The sequence below is a fragment of the Camelus bactrianus genome, chromosome 15 (genome assembly GCF_048773025.1).
Source record: "Camelus bactrianus isolate YW-2024 breed Bactrian camel chromosome 15, ASM4877302v1, whole genome shotgun sequence".
Classification (NCBI taxonomy): Eukaryota; Metazoa; Chordata; class Mammalia; order Artiodactyla; family Camelidae; genus Camelus; species Camelus bactrianus.
In genome coordinates, this window is record NC_133553.1 from 41,067,772 (window position 1) to 41,082,177 (window position 14,406).

General features: G+C 44.9%; 1 protein-coding gene and 1 long non-coding RNA gene across 9 annotated transcripts in view; both read left to right on the plus strand.

The window, feature by feature from the left end:
- Positions 1–10,525, plus strand: part of LOC141573328 (uncharacterized) — a 176,577-nt gene extending 166,052 nt beyond the window's left edge. Inside the window, exons 3-6 of one of the 8 annotated variants that reach the window (XR_012511888.1) lie at positions 7,493–7,739; positions 7,819–7,919; positions 8,050–8,158; positions 9,002–10,525. This is a non-coding gene — a long non-coding RNA (uncharacterized LOC141573328). Of the gene's footprint in view, positions 1–7,492; positions 7,740–7,818; positions 7,920–8,049; positions 8,886–9,001 lie in introns of those variants that run through there. The other 7 variants (XR_012511885.1, XR_012511889.1, XR_012511891.1 and 4 more) reach the window with 7 other exon arrangements.
- Positions 10,526–10,624: 99 nt separating this feature from the next.
- The window catches only part of TMEM178A (transmembrane protein 178A), a 49,281-nt gene continuing 45,499 nt past the window's right edge, over positions 10,625–14,406 (plus strand). Inside the window, exon 1 of the mRNA XM_074378763.1 lies at positions 10,625–11,208. Within this exon, the coding sequence (XP_074234864.1) occupies positions 10,809–11,208 (400 nt within the window). The 5' untranslated portion in view covers positions 10,625–10,808. The remainder of the gene's footprint in view (positions 11,209–14,406) is intronic.

Consider the following 14,406-nt stretch of genomic DNA (forward strand, 5'->3'; position numbering starts at 1 on the left):
CCTAGTCATCTTGGCTTGAATCTCCAGCATTTGTGTCTGATTCTTTTTATCCCCTTCAGTTGACGTATTCACTGTTTTTAATCATAATGTTTCTGGCATCTCCTCCTTTGCTTCCAGTGCTGTCCTTATGATTCTCATCACCCAGGCCTAGGTGATCCGAAGTCCTTCTCACCACTTACTTTACCACCACTGCTAGATTAATTCTGAATCTATCTTCTTTTTCTCCTTCTTCCTCTTCCTCTTCTCAGGTACTGGGGATTGAACCCAGGACCTCATGCATGCTAGGCATACGCTCTTCCACTGAGCTATACCCTCCCCCCACAATCTCTCTTCTTCCATCATGTCATTCTTCTTTTCTTCGTTACCTAAGATCTTACTGTTGTTTAAACCCTCTACAGCCTGAATATAATCAATATTTTCAAATTTATCTTAAACTTTCCATCACGAATACTCCATTCTAGCAGGACCAGGATAGTCACTATCCCGTGAACATGCCTTGTTCATTACAATCTCTGGGATCACATGGTTTTCCATTCCTGAAATACTATCTCTCTCTCCACCAATTTACTCTCATAGACCTTTCAAAGCTCAATCCCTAGTTGCCCCATCAATAATTCTTTGGCCATCTCCATTTTTAGGATTTCTCCTTCCTCTAAACACAGCCTCATTTGCAAAGCACATTGTAAATCAGCAGAGAACTTCTGTAAGGTCCAATTATCCACCTACCCATCTTTCCGCAACTGTTACCATGTCCTGAACTCTTTCCACAGTTACTATGGATGCACTCTGCAGGCACCTACCCAAGACAACCTCTCCACTTATCTACCAGAGCCCTTCCCTCTAGTCCATTCTCTGACTTCACTCCAACATTTCTACTTCTCTTTTCTGTATTAATATCTCCATCCCTTATGGATCATTTCCAAAACTATACAGGCATGCTACTATCTTCTCATCTTCACTAGAACAAACAAACCCTCTCTTAATCCCACTTCTGCCTCTACCTATCATTCATTTTTAATCCTTCCTTTTACAGCAAAACTCCCTGACTGAAAAAAACACATAAAGTGCTTAGAACAATGCCTGGCAAATAGTATGTGATCAACGAATGTCAGCTACCTGCTATTATTTTATAAATCCATAAACGCTCCATGGCTATCGGTGGCAGGTAGCAGGCAAGACAATCAGGGAAACTGTAGATCTGGCCATTCTCCTAAGCATCAGCCCTCCAAATCTTTAAATACTCAAACCCACACTGAGCCAGGCTGGGGAATGCTCATTCCAACCCATTGTGACCTGTGCCTACCACTTGGTATGTTGCTTATTTTGTGCAGTTTTTTACCTACAAGTTTATAGAATAATAGTACGTAGCTCACATTTCTTGATCATGTGCTATTTGCTATTGCCACCTCCTTTTTCTTTGTCTTGAGAGTACTTTCTATAGCTCCTCTTCTGCAAATCTCCTTTCAGATCCCAGGAACCCCAGACAACCTTAGTCCAGATCCTGGCTCTATTCCGGGTTGACCTCCCCCTTTCAGGATTCTATATCTGGTCTGCAGTCATTGCTACCAAATATAACACTTAAAAGGGTGTTCTATAAACCCAGTTAACAATACTGCCATGAGAGTCATTTTCAATCTCATTTTATTGACAGAAAGACCCTGGGCTTCTTTGCAAAAGTGGTTGATATGGAAAAGGGTAAAGTGATGAGTGAGGATGGAAAAAGCAAGTAATTAAAACTATGCCCACAAAATTCAGGACAAACAAACAAACAGAAAAGCCAGGCAGCTTTCTGAAAAGGAAACTGAGAAAGTAAATAATTTCCCTAAATATTCAGAAAGTCTTGAAGTTGGGATAAAACTTCAGTGTTTAAAACTTCAAGGATTTCTTTTGGCTAAATTCCGGGATTATTTGGAGAGAAGCCCCTTCTGTTGTGTTTTTGTTTCAGTGGGGCTCATAAGGGCACATGGTGGCCTGGCTGGAAAACACAAGTGACATCTCCCTCACTGTCAGCCCCCTCCCTGACTTGCCACTCACATGGTCCAAGGCTCTTGATCACATGCAGATGGCAGACACCAAATAAATTAGGCAGATGGAACTCATACATCAAAGCCACCTACTTGGACCCCTTTTTGGCCATTGGTGCATGTCCGCTCTCTCTTTTTTAATCAGCCTCATAAATCTGATCCTGACAAGGTCCTACCTCTCCATACCAATGTCGGAGGTGAGACAGTAATTTGTCCTCGAGCTTTTACTTGCTTCTCCACATGAGTAACCATCAGTGCCACGTGGCACTCATTCGTTATCGGGGCTCAGGTGCTGCTGTGGGGAGGTGTGTGCCAAGTTCTGCCAAATGGGTTACTTCTTCCAAAAGAACAGGATGCTTCTCTAAGCACCGTGAGCATCCAATGATTGCACCCCACAGCGGCTAATGAAATACTGGCATGCTGAGAGCTGTAGAGAACACAACACATTGTTATGTATTCTTCAGAGTATCTGATTCATCATAGCTATTCACATACTGGCTGATGATTACCTGGACTCAAATAATTTTTCAAGAGGCTTATCCAAATCAAGAATTGAAGGAAAAGGAAAAATAAAGAGTTGTCTAAGGTAGGGACATGGCTCTCAGAGGTGGGGGCAAATGCCTCCAGACCTGTGTTGAGTTCACCACGTTCAGGGACATTTGACTCAGCCTTTGTCTCTTGGTCTGGAGGATGTGAATCTGGGATGCCGACTAAGATCATGTGGGCCAAGTTTGGATTTCTCATTGGAGAGCTGCCTTCTGGCTTCTAGCAGGTGCATCTTGGCTGAGTCTTGGGTCCTTCCTGAGTCTTGCCTTTTACTCCCTGCCCTTGTTCAGGGGAGGCTGTCTCTTTCCCTCCTCTCATCCAGATGCTGCTGACAGCTGGCTTAATGTCCCCTGTCCTGTCAGGGCTTCCCCAGCCCCTTGCATGGGGAAGGGACATCCAGCTACTCCCTCTTTTCCCCTGAAGTGATTTGTATCCATAAACATGGGCAGTTGTTTTCTACAGAGGCCTTTCTATCTAGTCCATTTAGGGACCTTGCGAAAGGGAGATACCTTATCGTCCTCTGGCAGCTTATTTTGGCTGTTCACAGAGCACCATTAAACCCCTTTATGGGCTCATAACAAAATAGCCCATTGAAAGAGCATAATGGTTTCTCGTACTTTTGAACACTCATCATTCCACCAATACTATCGACGATTTATGTTTGTGGGAGCCTTATGGTAGGCCCCGCTGGCTTTTCACTGGGGCACAGTCCTTGGGAGAGTAACGTTCCGTACCACACCAGGATCATGGCCTGCAGGCATGAACAGTGCCTGGTGTTATTGTTGGAGCCAGTAAATAGCAGTAGTCACCACAGCCGCCATATACGTGGGGCACTTGTACACGTCAGCCATTAACACTCTCTGGATTGCTAGTGCTTTATTTTCATCCTGTGTTTGATTCTCATAGTAGCTGTGAGAAGGATATTATTTCTCTGATCCCCATTTTACAGATGAGGAAACTGAGGCTTGGAGAGGCTAAGTAAATCCTCCTCTCCATAAAATCATCACATAGAACTTGATTGTCCTGTGGCTGTCATCAAAGCATATCCTTAGACTCCCCTATCTTGGCTTTGGGGACACGCATTTTCTTGTTTTTCCTCTTACCTTCTTTCCTGGTCTCCTTGGTGGCAGTTCCTTCCTCAACAGAGCTTTTAAATGCTCGAGGGTTTTGGATCCTTCCTGGCCCTGAACCTCCTAGTTTTTCTAGCTACACTTTCTCCTAAGCAATCTCATCTAGTCCCATGAATTTGAATATCAACGTGCATTTAGCACCTATCTGCTGACATCTCTAAAATCTAAATCCTCCCTCCAGACTGCTGCCCTTGCATCCAGCTGAGATTTCTGAACGGCATCTCAAACTTAACACGCCCCAAACAGAATTTTTAACTTCATTCCCAAAAATGTTCCACACCTCAGTGCATGATAGCCATTCAGACACTGAAACCAGAAATATAGAGGCCTGGTTCTTGATTTCTTCTTTCCCTCATCTGGACTCACAGTAATTCTGTGTGTTCAACCTTGACCCACTTCTCTGTTCTGTCTGCTGCCTCTTTTTAGTCTAAGGTACTAAGATCCCTTGTCTGAGCAAAAGCTGAAAGAATTCAGCACCACCAAATCAGCTTTACGACAAATGCTAATGGAACTTCTCCTGGCAGGAAAGAAAAGCCCAGAACTAGAAAGAAGAAAATTACAAAAAGGAAAAGCTCACTGGTAAAGGCAAACAAACAGTAAAGGTAGGAAATCTTTCTTGTAGCAACTAGTAGGAAGAGTAAAAGACACTAGTAGTAAAATCATCAGTTTCCATAAGAAGCAATTAAGAGATACACAAAACAAATGTAAAACGTGACATCAAAAACAGTTATCATGAGAGGAGGAGAGTACACATGCAAGGTGCTTAAAATGTATTTGCAAATAAGAGATCAGCAACTTAAAGCAATTACATATATATACAGAATGTTGTACCAAAACCTTATGGTAACTGCAAACCAAAAATCTGTAATAGATATACACACAAAAAAGAAAAAGGAATCCAAACATAACGCTAAAGAGAGTCACCACATCACGAGAGAAGAGAACAAAAGAAGAAACTGACGAGAAGGACCTACTAAAACAAATCCAAAACAATTAACAAAATGGCAGTAAAACATATATGTTGATAATTACTAATATCTCTTGTCTGAACTATTTGTAGTAGCCTCCTGACTGGTTTCCCTGCTTTCAGGCTTGCCATCCCCAGCCCCAATTCCTTTTTCACTCAGTCGTCTAAGTGACATTTAAAATACGAATAAACTTATGCCTCTCCCCTCCTTAAAACTCTCCAAAGGTTTCTTTTGACCGAAGTCCAAACTCCATAGAATGGCCACTGACTAATGTTGTGACTACATCTCACACCACTCACTACCTCATTCACTACTTTCCAGCTGCAGTTATCTCTTTCCAGTACCTCCGTGATACAAAACTCTTTCATGCCTCAGGACCTTTGCACTGGCTCTTCCCTCTGCCTGGAATGCTCTCTCCCTGGCCCATAGGTGCTCACTAAATGTTAACTGAACAAACGAGAATAGTAGATTGCCTCTCCTACATGAATAAGTAACATGCAAAAGAATCATGTCATGAATAACTTATTTAGCTATTTGTATTTATGACATTTAAATCATGTGGGCTTGATATAATTAGGCTGTGGGTTTTTGAAGCATGTTTCTGTGTTTACATGGCTGGAGGAGGGAGGAGTGGGAGGAAACACTACTTAGCATGTGGTAATTACAAATCATTAATCCTGAGAGGTAGATGTCGATATCCCTGGTTTTCAGAACTTGGGTGGTTCAGAGAGGTTAGGTGACCGGCTAAGGATGATCGGGTAGCAAGTAGTGGATTGAGAATTTATATATGGTCCCACTCCAGCGCCTGTGTATTCCCCAGACCCTGGTGCCTTTGAGTAGATGCAACTGAGGAGGTCCGAGGGTGAGAAAAAGGAGAGACACCTGGAAACACTAGCTTTTTTGTTTACCTGGACAGCGTCACAGGCTGCTGTGAATTAGAGAGACTAGTATCATAGTTATGTCCAGTTCCACCTTGGTTGTCAAATGTGGCCTGAACGAACTGAATTAGCCCCCAGCTTAGAAACCCAGTGTCTGTCCACACAAATAAGGTGGAGCATATAGTTTGGGGTGGCGATTCATGAGCCACCATCTGCTAAAACGTCACACTCTGAGTGGGACTTAACATGGTTATGGGTTCCTTTGAATGTGTGTGTGTTTTTTCCTTCACCATATGTGCTTAAAGGCGCCAAAAAGGAAACAGCTTAATCCAGGAATGTGAAAAAGAATGGTGACATTCCGTGGTGTGTCAGTGAAATGAGAAACTTATCAGGCACCGTCTATTTTGGGGGTTTGCGGTATTTTCTGGTTCCTGGCTTCTAGTTAGTGACAAAATGACGCGATGAATTACCACGTGCGTGGGGCAGAAGGAGCACTCCGGTAGGTGCTACTTCTAAAATTTACTTTTGGCTTTGCCCTGGACTAAATTGACACATATACAGAAAATATCCTGTTTCCTCCAACCCCTAACGGAGATGTCATCTATTCCACTGGGCTTAACTGTATTCTTCCTTTTGGAAATTGATCTCTCTGTACTAGGTTTCCCTGCTGAATTCCGTCTGCACCTCTGTGAAAGCACTCAGCTCAGGCATCCCTTTTTATAGCCTCCTGCATGTCTGTCTTTGTCCTCCACTAACCTAAAACTCCCTGAGGACACAGGCCATGTGTTTTTTCATCTTTGCATAATCCAGTGGGACCCAGCACAATAACTTACACTGGAGGTGCTCAATAAATGTTGTTGAATCAAAATAAACTTGCTATAGGGGATTGGTTTAGAATGATGACATTAACATAAGATACCTCATTTATTTGCTGAAATGACATATTGTAGATCAAAAATTTAATTGACCCTATCCTCACATTAAATGCTAGACAAATGTCTGATATTACCAAGAATAAACCCCTACTCTTTATGAGAGCCAGTGTGTGGTTTTGGTTAAACTGCATAGTATAAATTCTGTGAAATCTAAATGTTTGAAATGAGGGAAGATACTGCTTTTGATCTCAGCACTGGGGCAAAGGAGAGAAAACATTTTAGAATATTCATGGTTAGCATGGTTAGCTTAGCATGGGTATGTCAATAAATTATTGCCGTAACTCTGTGATAATTGGAGACCTCTGGGTGTGTGTGTGTGTACCTTTTTGTAAGAAAATATTTATTCAAGAACTTTCCAACCGTATAGGGAAATACGATGAATGTCATAAAGCACCTAGATATTATAATAAGTGTGCTGGAAGAGGCAAAAGTGTTTTGTTTTCTAAATATTTAAACATGGCCAACACATCAGTTGGGATGTTTAAATGCTATGGGAATACTGACAGTAACAAAGAAGGACTCTAGAGTAACATAGAGGAGAATTCTCTCTAATCTGGAAAGGAGACTTGGATGCTGAAGGATGCCATCAACAAAATAACATTTGAGGAAGATGCATTTGGCAAGTGTCCAGGATAACTTCTGGAAGAACTGCACGTGAATTTGGTTGTCCTGGAATCATGCGGGCGGAGGAAGAAGCTGGAATCATAATCCAGATGTGAAGTGACAGAGGTGTAGTGATAGGAAGCGAGAGAAATGTAGGGGAAAGATTGGCTGCAAAGACATTTCAGAGGAAGAATCCCCACCACTCTGTGAATGTGACAGATAATTCCAAATATTGAGTCTGAGTGACTTAAATGACTTGTCAGCAGCAGCAGCAGCAGAGAGAGAGAAGTGAGGTGGGGCAGTTGGACCATAGGGAAATACAAGACTTTACCTTCAGACATACTGAATTCTACAGTACAGTGGGACCCCCAGGAGTAAATTCTTCCACTCTCTCCCCTGTCATTATAGGACACTTATTCTCCAAGGGAGATACTGGGGATATCAGAACTGGAGATGGCAAAGAGAAACTTAAGACAAGTGAAGAACAAACTAAGTTTGAAAACATCATCGAGGGCACAGCATCGCCACAGCTAAGACATGCCTCCGCGTTCTGGTAGGATATTGGCTCTCCCATCACCCTGACTCCCCGCCAAGTTAAAAGCCCTCCTGCATCAACTGCATTCTGGCTCAGACGTCTGCTTCTACTCGTCTGCAGGTATTTAGCTCAGGTCAGGGATTAGACTATGTCAGCTTTATGATTTAAAAATGTAGGAAACAAAATTCTTCTTTTACAGTTGCCCCCCAATATGGAAGCCTCCAAGTCTGTCAGGTAGACACATAAATCCAAGATCTATATGCTGATGATAACGACAGTATCTCCCATGGAATCCTTTTGGTAAAGTTTAACTCATCCTTTGAGAACTAACTCAAAAATTACTGTCTCTAAGTAGCCTTCCTGACTCCCCCCAGGCAGTTAGTCTTTTCATTGTCCGTGTCCCCACACACTTTGTTCTTATTTCTCCTAGAGTGCACAGAAAAATCTGCGTGTCTGTCTCATGCCACGAGACTGGGAGCATTCTGAAGATGGGATCCACTTATTCATCTTTGCGTTTCCCACTCCGCTAACAGAGTGGGGTTAGTGGATGCTATTTCATTGTTGGAAATATCCAAAAGAGAAATTTTTAAGAACATGGATGGAGCAGTACGCAGTTGCTGTAGCAAAACCTGCTTACACATATCATATGTCACATCCCTGCTGATGCCGTTAATGCTGCACCAGCAGAGGCAGTGCTCTCATTACATGCTGCTGGCCCATATTTGTAATGTGTGACATTTTTTATGAAATCCTGTCAAGGGTAATCCATCATATAGTAACCATTGGATTATATGCTGAGACTGGTCTTAAACATAGACATAAATGAACTTCAAGTATAATGCTATTTCCTGAGGAGTCTGATCAAAGGGTTCCAGCTAGGAAAATGAAGCAGAGCCTTATGTTCTTTTATGTTAAACAGAAGTGCCTGAAAAAGAGGTTTCCTTCTGTCTACTCCAGGTGGGGACATGGTTGGTTTTTGTGTGAAGATAATCAGGTGACTCTGAAATGTGGCAGAATGTTTATTTCAGTGTTTGAAAAGGGGATGAAGAATTGCTAAGGGTTTGCCCACCCTTGGGACTTTCAAGGTTTGTAATAACTTTATCTCACGAGGCATTTTTTAAAAATAAAAGGACACATGACAACTTGAACGAATTGCAGATGTCAACTGTGGGCTCACAGTTAAATATATTCTGTCTGTGTATCCATAAAGATCTAGGATTTTACACATATTATAGAGCATAAATAAAAAAAGGCTTCTAAGTCTCACCATTTTTGTGCAAATCCAGATAAGACTCCTTTGATGAGCTTAGCGTTTCCTGTTAAGGAAAAGATTATAGGTGAGAGGGACACTAAAATTATAATTCTTTGTCTTCCTTAATTAGACTGGAGCTCACCATAGATCTTGCTGAAGCTGTGAGAAAATCCAAGCAATAATTCACATTGTCAGGTCAGCAGAAGTGGGCACAGGAGTCCAACATGACTGAAAGATTTGCTTAAGTGATCTATCTGTGAACTGAACCGCTCAGAAGAGGTCCACAATCTTCATGGGAAATATACCCTCTGAAAATGCTCAGAGTACAAACAGCAATGACAATAAATCCCAGCAAGATTCTTATACCACCTTTACAGATGTCATTTCAGGGGAAATATATGTCATATTAATACCAACTGATGTGGGGCACTAATTAATAAGTCCCATTAAATTGTGGAGTAATGACATTTAGCATCTAATGAATGCCTCATAATCTTTTGATCATTAATATTTCATAGCATAAGAACACAAGACTTGGCATCCCTGGGCCCACGCAGCCCAGTTTTCTGTCTGTGACTTGGCCCCAAGGGCATTAAGAGGCACAAGGGTATTATTGCTCCTCTGTTGTAAGACTCCACATAAGCGATTAACTCTTTCAGGACCCTGGGTACTAACGTTTCCTCATTTTAGTAAATGTGAATCTGCCAGCCATTCTCAGAATTGACATCTGTGACTGCAAGGTGCCCTGGAAAACAGAAGCAAGCTGAGATGTTGACTGTGATGTGTAGCACTGCTTCGTTGTTGGCCCTCCCAGCCCATGCGAGAAACTTGCACAGGAGAAAAAATTCATTCCTTTGATTCATTACCAAGAGCTTTCTTTATTCAAAGGCAATAATCACCTCACAGAGCAGGTGCCATTGCAAGGGCTTATTGATCCTACGCGCTTCTAGAAATTCCAGGAGGCCGTCACTCGGGCGGGAGATGGAGGTGGTCATCCAAAAAGAAGCCCATTTCCAAATGAGCAGGCTGAAGTGAAGTGACAGAAAATCTCTGGTCATGGGTCTGTCGCTCCAGTGACACTCAGAGCCTTTTCTTTCAGAAGAGGGGCTGGAGCGGAGCGAGCGCTGAGAGGTGTCCGTGGGCAAGTGACAGGGAAAGGGAGGACGGCAGGGAGACAGCTGCCAAGGGGCTGTCAGGCTGCAGCCTTCAGGAGAAAGGGTCCTCAGCTCCGGATCGAGATTCCAAAGAGTTAAACATCACCACGCAGCCCGACCTGGAGGGGATTTGCCTCTGGGTACCAAACGGGACACTGATCAAAATCAACTCGGACAAGTGACGAGACTGAGTCCTATGCTGGCGGATGTCTTCTCAGGTCGTTGGAGGGGAGAGGACGGCAAGCAGTGAGCTTGGGGGTAGAGGAGAGAAGCGTCGCTTCCCGGGCAGGGAGAGAAAGGACGAGGAGCGGGGAAATAGAGGGACAAAACGCGTGGAGGAAAGAGAGAGAGGAAGAGTTGAAGAAAAGTAAGGGTAAAGTAGGGACGGGGTTAAGGGGAGAGAGGAGAGGGGAGGAAAGTGAGGGCGGCGAAAGGGAAGGGGTCGCCGGAGAGCTGGGCGGTCCCGGAGATCGGGAAGTGGGGAGGAGGCGAGGGGGTAAGGCAGGGCAGGGGGCGTGCAGAGCCCGGCGAGGGGGTTGGGGGCGGGGGCGGGAAAGTGCGAGCGGCGACGGCAGGCGCGGGGCGGCGGGCCGGGGAGGGGGCGGGCGCGCGGTCGGAAGGGAGCCGAGGAGGGAGCGCGCCGGGCCGGGAGCCGAGGGCGGGCGGGAGGTGGGGGGCAGGTTGGGGAGCGCGGGAGGGAGCGCCGAGCCTAGTCGAGGCCAAGTGCATTGTGTCTGGCGGCGGCGCGCGAGCCCACCGGCGGCCGCGGCGGGGCGGGCAGCCATGGAGCCGCGGGCGCTGGTCACGGCGCTCAGCCTCGGCCTCAGCCTCTGCTCCCTGGGGCTGCTGGTCACGGCCATCTTCACCGACCACTGGTACGAGACCGACCCCCGGCGCCACAAGGAGAGCTGCGAGCGCAGCCGCGCGGGCGCAGACCCCCCGGACCAGAAGAACCGCCTGATGCCGCTGTCGCACCTGCCGCTGCGGGACTCGCCCCCCCTGGGGCGCCGGCTGCTCCCGGGCGGCCCCGGGCGCGCCGACCCCGAGTCCTGGCGCTCTCTGCTGGGGTTCGGCGGGCTGGACGCCGAGTGCGGCCGGCCCCTCTTCGCCACCTACTCGGGCCTCTGGAGGAAGTGCTACTTCCTGGGCATCGACCGGGACATCGACACCCTCATCCTGAAAGGTGAGCGGCGGGCGCGCCCTGCGCCCTGGCGCCCGCGCGGGGAGCGCAGCCTGAGGCTCCCCGGGGGCGCGCGGGTCCCCGCCGCGGCCCCCGCGCATTCTTTCATCTTCCCCGCCGCCTCCTTTCTTCATCCCTCTCCCTTAATTTCCCCTTGGCCTTCCTTCTTCCCTCTCGCTCTTTTTCCTTTCCCCGACTCTGTTTTTTCCTCGTCATCCTGCTCTTTTCTCCCTTATTCCCTGAAGTCTCTGCTTGAGCCCCTCTGCCTCTATCTCCTTTCCCCCTCTCTTTCCCTCACCTCCCGTCCTTCGCTGTCTTTGTACACCTGCCTGACTTGGAATGCATGTGTGGATATTCTGGACGCTGCTCCACAGGAGGGTAACAATCAAAAAACCCCGACCTTTCCCAGCCTTCCCTCAAGGTGTGCTTTCCTTTTAGAAATACCTTTGGAAGAAAAGTGGTGCAGACCTCCCAAGAGGAGGAAAAGGATTTTTCCTTGTATAGTACTGATGTTGTGAGCAGACAGAACTGATATAGTCGTGCCAGCCTGGCAGACTAATGGGCAACTAAGGAGGCCGCAGAAACCTTCCTCCAAACCCACGAAGTGCAGGGTTCCTTTGGGTTAGACCTCAGATAACATTAATGCATTGGTGGAGGCAGCTGATCGCAGTTAGGACATCTAGTTTTTTTTCACCCTTCCTAATGACTGGGCACACAGCATCCTCAGTGTTTAGTCACACCAGGGCAAGAAGAGCGGAAAACCCGACGAAGTCTTTTAAAGTAGAGCTTTCGGTATTTTCGCATGGAGTCACTCTACAAAATCACTCTCTTACATTTGAGATACCTTGTAATCTTGTTTTTGTTGTTGTTTGGTTATTTCACACTGAACTGTAGAGCATCAGTTTGCCCTTTTGAAATCTATACAACACCTGACTCCCATGCGTGTAATCAAATCCTTTGAATAAATATATATGTATGTGTGTATATACAGATATGTAATTCATGTAAAAATATTCAAAGTGACAATCCTATTGCTGAAGCTTCCTTCTGACTTTCAGAGCTTGACCCTTAATATAAATTCTTTTTCTCTGAGTTGAAAAAAAAACCACCTTCTTTCCCTTGGAGTCATTATTGAAATAGAAAGGAGTAAGTCTAAAATCAGTACATTTTAACATTTAGTAACCATTCAGGAAAGCAAAGAAAGAGATTTGTGTTGAATTCTAGTTTGGAATGGAATTACATAGAAAGGAGAGGGTTAATAACATGTTGGCTTTTAGAGTCTTGTCAGTTGGCATATTCTTCATTTCTCAAGCGTGTCAACTTCCTCCTTCCTGTGGCTAGCTCAGCCGGGGACTGCCATCTGAAATCTGTCTGTGTGTGGAAGGACTCCAGCGCTTTTGGGGGGGGAATCAGACATAGTAGCCTTCCTTTGGGAAGTGCACTTAATTCTTTCCTCTCCTAACTCGCATCCAAATCTGATTTCTCCTCAGGAAGATGCTGCATAATTAATTCTGATAGTAGCATTGTACATGAACAAACTGTAAAAGCTGAATGTGGAGGCTCTGTTATGGAATGCTCATTTAGGAAAGGCAATTTTGAAAGCTAAGCAGTGTAGTCTGTCTTTGGAAGTGACAGAGCTGCATTTCCTTACACTCTTCCTGTGCCTAGAGTATTTGATTGCATGTAAATTGGATCTAAAGTCATGCCTGGAACAGCAGAGTAGAATTCCTTCAAACCAGCGGCAGGAGAGGGAGCCCACGAGACAGTTGCTCATTCCCCGCCTCCGCACCTGCCCTGGCTAGCTGAGATGCCCGGCCCCCTGGGGCAGTCCAGAATGAAGTAATCCTAGAGGCTGAAGGAAGTTTGGAGGTGATCAAATCCAACCGCCCACCCGCTGCTCAAACTCCCTTCTTCTGTAAGTCTTTCTGACAAATGGTTATCCATCCTAACACTTCCATGAGACAGAGCTGTGTACTAGTTAAAAGAATTCTGTTTTTCTAGTCATAAGTCTCAGATTTGTACTATTGATGGTGTTTAGCTCTTCCTTCGTGTAGAACGCTAAAGGGTTCTAGGCTGTAACTGGAAGACGTGGGTTCCTTTGCTGGCTCTGCCACTAAATCACAGTGTTTCCTCCACGTGCCCTGTAGTTTTCTTGCCCGTAGTAGGAAGGCTCACGACTCTTTAAAGGATTTTCTGATTCTAAAGTGTGTCACTTTTGTACTAATAACAATGTTAAGTTAGTTTTCTGGGAGGTCAATGAGCTGACATTATTAAGACGTGAGGAGTTTGGAGAAAATGACGGATATTTGGTACATTGTAAGATCATAATTTGTTGTCTGGGAGATGCCAGAGTGCCTCAAGTCTTTTCAACATTGCTACTGATCTACTTTGGGCTACTTATATAACTCCTGTGGATCTCAGTTTCATCATCTGTGAAATGAACAGCTTTAAAAATCTACGATTCTAAGAATAATTTGAACAGATGATTTTTGACGCCCGTGTTAGGTAAACATTATTACCTTTGTTTTGGCATCTGACATTAGTGGCTGTGGTATGAATGTCTTAAATGAGCCCTGTATATCTAGAAACTGACATCACATCTAATTTAAACATGTGGACAACTGGGGCCCCACGTTTCATTCCGTCTTCTCTGAATTACATTATGAGTCCAAACATTTAGAAATCTTAATGATAGGAAATGAAGACAAGCAGACTCAGATGGAAGAGTCGGGAGCAGTGGAAAGGGCCACAAGGAATGCCTGGCGTATTTAGTGAGCTTTTGAGAGAAAAAGAGGTCAGCCTTTCTTCATGTGGACTTAGAGGGCAAAGCCGGATGGTGGGTAAAAGTTGCAGAGGGAAAAAGGTAGAGTTGATGTTATGGAAGACTTTCTCACAATTGTTACTGGAGGCCAGGCAAGTATTTCTGAGCGATTAGAGGAGAAAGAAACATACAATGTGAACAATGAGAAATTGGTTTAGAAATGCAGTGTATAGGCTCTGTAGTGTTAATCTACTTGAGAGAAATCACATGAGCCTGAAAGCAGTGATCATTGGGACATTTATTTGGGAAAATCATCAAACTCTGTCACCCTTTCTTTATGATTCTAGTTTACTTCTAGGCTGGAGTGACCCCAGAAGGTCTAGATTGGACCTCCAACCAACCTTCAATAAAAATGGAGGTACAGTTATTGATAAACCCAG